The following is a 7322-nucleotide window of genomic DNA, read 5'->3' as shown; positions in this document are numbered from 1 at the left end:
AAAACAAATTGGCAGATCCAATTCCAGAAAGCCCAGCTCAGCTACCAAAAGGATAAGGATGACCACTGGGTGGAGAAAAAAACAGGCTGGACACTGTGAGGAGAAACTGGCAGACAGATTCATGAAGCATGACCACCAGGTTGAGGGAGGAAAACAGCATAGCAGAAGTAGACGTTTGAGCAATTTCTGGAGCTGATGGCTACCGGACTGCAGGCTCCAGTGCAAGCTTCATCTCCTGCTCCTGACCCAGGACCTCAGTCCCCTCACCACTATCAAGTCCTGCAGAGCATCCATTCTTTGGACAACTCAGGGGGTGGCTGGAGCATATCACAGGCAAACACTAGTACGTGGACTGGACAAATGTACCCTGTGCGTTAATTCACTCTGGTCCAGGTATGGCTTGTATGTGCAAAACTTGCCAGCAAGGCCGAGGGCAATATGGACCTTTGACTATTTTTTTTTTTTTGGATTGTTAGTTTATATTATTGCACTGCATGCCATGATGGCAGCTGGTCTTCATTATTGGTTATGACAATATATAATTACCTCTGTAAAATAAAATGTTGGATTTGCACATCAGGGTACAATAACAAATTTTATTATATGTAATCATCAAAGTGGCACCAACTTTAATGAAGGTCATTCCATGCCGAATGTCAACCTTACAGAATAAAAATTTACGAACTGTCATCACACTATTCCAGAAACTGTAAATGGCAGTACATTGCCAGGATGGATAAAATACATAACACATCCCCATACATTTCATGAAAGTGTTTGCAGATTTCATGATGCACGATACCTACACATTTACAAAAATTTCACACACAGAACAACCTCGTATGCAATTTCATTCCTCCTCGTGCAGAGATTGTGCAAATTCATTATGTGGGCTCCCAAAGCATCCCTGATTTGTGTGTCTGAATCTAGCACCAGTCTGGACAGGTGTGTGGTCTGGCTCTGTGTACCAGTTCAGATATTTAGCAGTGTCCTGAGTCCACTCCTGGTGAAAAGGTTCCCCCTTCTCCTTGCAGGCATTGTGCAGAGCAAAGCAAGCCCCAGTAATGTAGACTGTGTTAATGACACTGGCATCCAAATAGTTTTGAAAGTAGTGCCAATGGGATTTCAATCTACCAAATAAACATTTTACCCCTGTCCTACAGCTACTGAGTGTGTAGTTGAACCTTCTTTTGGCAGATCCTCTGAAATCAGGGTACAGTTTCATAAGCCATAGCAACAGGAAAAGCAGGGACCTATAGAATAACAGTGGTAGGGTGACCAGATGTCGCGATTTTATAGAGACAGTCCCCATATTTGGGGCTTTGTCTTATATAGGTGCCTATATCCCCCCCCCCCAACACACACACACCCTGTCCCAATTTTTCACACGTGCTGTCTGGTCACCCTAAACCAGGGGTGGGCAAACTTTTTGGCTCGAGGGTCACGTCGGGTTGTGAAACTGTATGGAGGGCCGGGTAGGGAAGGCAGTGCCCCCCCAAACAGCCTGGCCCCTGCCCCTATCTGACCCCTCCCACTTCCTGCCCCCTGACTGCCCCCCTCAGAACATCCCATCCATCCAACCACCCCGACCCCGTCCCCTGATCACCCCTGGGACTTCCAACACTAACCGCCTCCTGGGACCCCACCGCCTACCTAGCCCCCTCCCGTTCCCCATTCCCTGACCACCACCCCGCAGAACCTCTGCCCCATCCAACTGCTCCCTGTCTCCTGCCTGCCCCCTGGGACCCCCAGCCCCCTTACCATGCCGCTCAGAGCAGCATGTCTGGCAGCTGCGCTGCCCAGCCGGAGCCAAACACGCTGCTGCACTGCCCTGCATGAGTGCGCAGCCCTGCCGCCCAGAGCGCTGCCTGCATGGTGGCATGGCTGCGGGGGAGGGGCCGGGGCTAGCCTCCCTAGCCAGGAGCTCAGGGGCCGGGCAGGATGGTCCTGAGGGCCAGATGTGGCTCGCGGGCCATAGTTTGCCCGCATACTGTATGTAATTGATTCCATTTATCCAATTCTAGCTCTCATCAATATTTCTTTTTTTTTTATGCATAAACCTTTAGATTTTATTTTCTAAAGGATTGGCAACAGTGTAATTTGTGGGTAAGATCTGACTTGTATATTGACCTGGATCTGGGGCTTGGCTCTTTGGGATCAGGAGAACCTCTTTTTCTTTTACTGGGATATTGGTTTTCATAATCATTCATCCATATACTGAGTGGCGCTGGTGGTGATACTGGGAAACTGGAGTGTCTAAGGGAATTGCTTGTATGATTTATTGGTTGGCCAGTGGGGTAAAACCAAAGTCCTCTCTGTTTGGCTGGTTTGGTGTGCAAAGGACCCCAGCCTTGGGCTGTAATTGCCCTGCTCTAAGCAATTTGTCCTGAATTGGTACTCTCAGAAGTGTCCCACCAAAGGCAGCATCGTTACAGTATTATACGATATACCAGTGATTTGAGAATCACTGAAACAGGAAGATCAAACAGTGTGTTGTATAACATATTTATTAGTATGCCCTATGTGTATATGTTTTGGTATGTTTATGTACATATATGTTAAATAAAACAGGTCTCAAAATGAGACTACATGCAGTGATGTGATGTACTAGCACCTGTCCCCAGGTGTTCAGTTAGCAGTAATATGAGTTTTAGGCCCATTTTGGAAAATATTCTAGAAGATCCACATGGAAAAACTATCTGACTGAGAAACAACAGTGGGAGTTAAGATCAACTCAAGACTGAAACAGTGAAGGTGGGACAGCTGCAGTTGGACCCTGATGCCCTGAATTAGGCCTGCTCTATGTTAGTAAAGTTGTCCTTGTATAACTATTTAGGTTTGGGGGGCTGATGTTTTAACAATACAGTTATACCAGCATAAGCTCTTCTGTGGACACGGTTATACTGGTTTAACTTATTTCACTTCTTGAACTGGAATAAGCTATACTGGTATAAGCACTTCTATACCGGTATAAATGCATCCACACTATAGGGGTATAGTTTGTAGCAGACTATTAATTTATACTTGTATAAACTAGGCACGATGGTATAACTGAAGTGTCAAAACTTTTTAGTGCAGACAAGTCCATAGCGTTCTGAAAAAGGAAGTATGCAATTTCAGCAGTCTATAAATCCTGGTAAACCCCAGAAGGGACACTTATCCAGAGTGAAGACCCTGAGAAAGCATCTGCAGACCTAACAGTAGGAGGGAAAAATCCATGTAGCCTCCAGGTGTGCCTTATGGGTTACAGAGAAACATCTTTATGACATCAGCACTTCCCCCTCCTACTCACCAGGGGAAACAGGAACTCTTAGCCTTTCCCAGGAACATAAAGACCCCTCTCCATTAGGGACAGCGAATCCTTCCATAGGGAGCAACTCACACCCTGTAGCCACCTCCTCTCAGAGTCACTGAGAACCTGCACCCAACAGGTGTTAACCACTGGACCCAAAGGGCCCATAGCTAGTATGTAACCCTTCATCAAGGAGGAGTGGAGGGATACAGGGCTGGGCAGGAGCCTTGAGACCATTAGCAAACACATTCAGGGTGGTTAAAGGGGACCGATGAGGTGTGCGGGTCAGGGGGCTGGGGCACTGCTGGTTGATGGGGACCTACGACAGAACCCTATTGTGGGTGATGGCTCTTTGGAGGCGCCTGGCGCATGGACATACACTGGGTGGGTCAGCCGGCCAGGAAGTTCGGTTCTAGAAGTAGCGGGCGGAGGGATACCCGTAGTTCGAAAGCTTTTCGCTCTCTCTCTTGGAGCAGGCGCGCTGCCGCGCCCCATCGATGTGTGAGGAGCCCTCTGGGCCTGTCTCCGCTTAGCTGTGGGCCGACCAGCCCCGCCTCAGCGTTGCCGTGGAGACGGGACGCCGCGCTCCGCCCAGAAGTGAACAGAGGCGGCGTAAGAGATCCTAGGGCAGCCGCCGCCCGCCATGGAGTCGAGCAAGGGTGAGCGAGCTTGGAGAGGAAGAGCCGGGACAACAGCCGTGGAAGAGGGGGCGCGGGGGGCGGGCAAGTGGTGGAGTGCCTGGGGGCGCTGGGGAGTGACCTGAGCGGGGGGCTGGCAGAGGTGAAGTGGTGGGGTGGCTGGGAGTGATGGGGTTTGGGGGCTGGCAGAGGTGGGGTGGCTGGGGGCGCTGGGGAGTGATGGGGTTGGGGGCTGGCAGAGGTGAAGTGGTGGGGTGGCTGGGGAGTGATGGGGTTGGGGGGCTGGCAGAGGTGGGGTGGCTGGGGGTGCTGGGGAGTGATGGGTTTGGGGGCTGGCAGAGGTGGGGTGGCTGGGGGCGCTGGGGAGTGATGGGGTTGGGGGCTGGCAGAGGTGAAGTGGTGGGGTGGCTGGGAAGTGATGGGTTTGGGGGCTGGCAGAGGTGAAGTGGTGGGGTGGCTGGGGGCGCTGGGGAGTGATGGGGTTGGGGGGCTGGCAGAGGTGAAGTGGTGGGGTGGCTGAGGAGTGATGGGGTTGGGGGCTGGCAGAGGTGAAGTGGTGGGGTGGCTGGGGGCGCTGGGGAGTGATGGGTTTGGGGGCTGGCAGAGGTGGGGTGGCTGGGGGCGCTGGGGAGTGATGGGGTTGGGGGCTGGCAGAGGTGAAGTGGTGGGGTGGCTGGGGAGTGATGGGGTTGGGGGGCTGGCAGAGGTGGGGTGGCTGGGGGTGCTGGGGAGTGATGGGTTTGGGGGCTGGCAGAGGTGGGGTGGCTGGGGGCGCTGGGGAGTGATGGGGTTGGGGGCTGTCAGAGGTGAAGTGGTGGGGTGGCTGGGGAGTGATGGGGTTGGGGGCTGGCAGAGGTGAAGTGGTGGGGTGGCTGGGGAGTGATGGGGTTTGGGGGCTGGCAGAGGTGGGGTGGCTGGGGGTGCTGGGGAGTGATGGGTTTGGGGGCTGGCAGAGGTGGGGTGGCTGGGGGCGCTGGGGAGTGATGGGTTTGGGGGCTGGCAGAGGTGAAGTGGTGGGGTGGCTGGGGGCGCTGGGAGTGATGGGTTTGGGGGCTGGCAGAGGTGAAGTGTTGGGGTGGCTGGGGGCGCTGGGGAGTGATGGGGTTGGGGGGCTGGCAGAGGTGGGGTGGCTGGGGGCGCTGGGGAGTGATGGGTTTGGGGGCTGGCAGAGGTGAAGTGGTGGGGTGGCTGGGGGTGCTGGGGAGTGATGGGGTTGGGGGCTGGCAGAGGTGAAGTGGTGGGGTGGCTGAGGAGTGATGGGGTTGGGGGCTGGCAGAGGTGGGGTGGCTGGGGGCGCTGGGGAGTGATGGGTTTGGGGGCTGGCAGAGGTGAAGTGGTGGGGTGGCTGGGGGCGCTGGGGAGTGACCTGAGCGGGGGGCTGGCAGAGGTGAAGTGGTGGGGTGGCTGGGAGTGATGGGGTTGGGGGCTGGCAGAGGTGAAGTGTTGGGGTGGCTGGGGGCGCTGGGGAGTGATGGGTTTGGGGGCTGTCAGAGGTGAAGTGGTGGGGTGGCTGGGGGCGCTGGGGAGTGATGGGTTTGGGGGCTGGCAGAGGTGGGGTGGCTGGGGGCGCTGGGGAGTGATGCGGTTGGGGGGCTGGCAGAGGTGAAGTGGTGGGGTGGCTGGGGGCGCTGGGGAGTGATGGGGTTGGGGGGCTGGCAGAGGTGAAGTGGTGGGGGCGCTGGGGAGTGACCTGAGCGGGGGGCTGGCAGAGGTGAAGTGGTGGGGTGGCTGGGAGTGATGGGGTTGGGGGCTGGCAGAGGTGAAGTGGTGGGGTGGCTGGGGAGTGATGGGGTTGGGGGCTGGCAGAGGTGAAGTGGTGGGGTGGCTGGGGAGTGATGGGGTTGGGGGGCTGGCAGAGGTGGGGTGGCTGGGGGTGCTGGGGAGTGATGGGTTTGGGGGCTGGCAGAGGTGGGGTGGCTGGGGGCGCTGGGGAGTGATGGGGTTGGGGGCTGGCAGAGGTGAAGTGGTGGGGTGGCTGGGGAGTGATGGGGTTGGGGGCTGGCAGAGGTGAAGTGGTGGGGTGGCTGGGGGCGCTGGGGAGTGATGGGGTTGGGGGCTGGCAGAGGTGAAGTGGTGGGGTGGCTGGGGAGTGATGGGGGTGCGGGGCTGGCAGAGGTGGGGTGGCTGGGGGTGCTGGGGAGTGATGGGTTTGGGGGCTGGCAGAGGTGGGGTGGCTGGGGGCGCTGGGGGGTGATGGGTTTGGGGGCTGTCAGAGGTGAAGTAGTGGGGTGGCTGGGGGCGCTGGGGAGTGATGGGGTTGGGGGCTGGCAGAGGTGAAGTGGTGGGGTGGCTGGGGGCGCCGGGAGTGATGGGGTTGGGGGCTGGCAGAGGTGAAGTGTTGGGGTGGCTGGGGGCGCTGGGGAGTGATGGGGTTGGGGGGCTGGCAGAGGTGGGGTGGCTGGGGGCGCTGGGGAGTGATGGGGTTGGGGGCTGGCAGAGGTGAAGTGGTGGGGTGGCTGAGGAGTGATGGGGTTGGGGGCTGGCAGAGGTGGGGTGGCTGGGGGCGCTGGGGAGTGATGGGTTTGGGGGCTGTCAGAGGTGAAGTGGTGGGGTGGCTGGGGGCGCTGGGGAGTGATGCGGTTGGGGGGCTGGCAGAGGTGAAGTGGTGGGGTGGCTGGGGGCGCTGGGGAGTGATGGGGTTGGGGGCTGGCAGAGGTGAAGTGTTGGGGTGGCTGGGGGCGCTGGGGAGTGATGGGGTTGGGGGCTGGCAGAGGTGAAGTGGTGGGGTGGCTGGGGGCGCTGGGGAGTGATGGGGTTGGGGGCTGGCAGAGGTGAAGTGGTGGGGTGGCTGGGGGCGCTGGGGAGTGATGGGGTTGGGGGCTGGCAGAGGTGAAGTGGTGGGGTGGCTGGGGAGTGATGGGGTTGGGGGCTGGCAGAGGTGGGGTGGCTGGGGGCACTGGGGAGTGATGGGTTTGGGGGCTGTCAGAGGTGAAGTGGTGGGGTGGCTGGGGGCGCTAGGGAGTGATGCGGTTGGGGGGCTGGCAGAGGTGAAGTGGTGGGGTGGCTGGGGGCGCTGGGGAGTGATGGGGTTGGGGGGCTGGCAGAGGTGAAGTGGTGGGGTGGCTGGGGAGTGACGGGGTTGGGGGGCTGGCAGAGGTGGGGTGGCTGGGGGCGCTGGGGAGTGATGGGGTTGGGGGCTGGCAGAGGTGAAGTGGTGGGGTGGCTGGGAGTGATGGGGTTGGGGGGCTGGCAGAGGTGGGGTGGCTGGGGGTGCTGGGGAGTGATGGGTTTGGGGGCTGGCAGAGGTGGGGTGGCTGGGGGCGCTGGGGAGTGATGGGTTTGGGGGCTGGCAGAGGTGAAGTGGTGGGGTGGCTGGGGAGTGATGGGGTTGGGGGCTGGCAGAGGTGAAGTGGTGGGGTGGCTGGGGAGTGATGGGGTTGGGGGGCTGGCAG

At 58.3% G+C, this 7322-nt stretch overlaps 1 protein-coding gene across 3 annotated transcripts in view; it reads left to right on the top strand.

Annotated features, from left to right (window-relative positions):
• Window positions 1-3767: 3767 nt before the first annotated feature.
• The window catches only part of FANK1 (fibronectin type III and ankyrin repeat domains 1), a 64635-nt gene continuing 61080 nt past the window's right edge, over window positions 3768-7322 (top strand). For all 3 annotated transcript variants that reach the window (XM_078853852.1, XM_078853853.1, XM_073354069.2), the window contains exon 1: window positions 3768-3951. In XM_078853852.1, the coding sequence (XP_078709978.1) occupies window positions 3936-3951 (16 nt within the window). In that variant the 5' untranslated portion in view covers window positions 3768-3935. The remainder of the gene's footprint in view (window positions 3952-7322) is intronic.

The sequence above is a fragment of the Lepidochelys kempii genome, chromosome 7, assembly GCF_965140285.1.
Source record: "Lepidochelys kempii isolate rLepKem1 chromosome 7, rLepKem1.hap1, whole genome shotgun sequence".
Lineage (NCBI taxonomy): Eukaryota > Metazoa > Chordata > Testudines > Cheloniidae > Lepidochelys > Lepidochelys kempii.
Note: the sequence above shows the minus strand (reverse complement) of the source record. Positions and strands in the feature narration are given on the sequence as shown.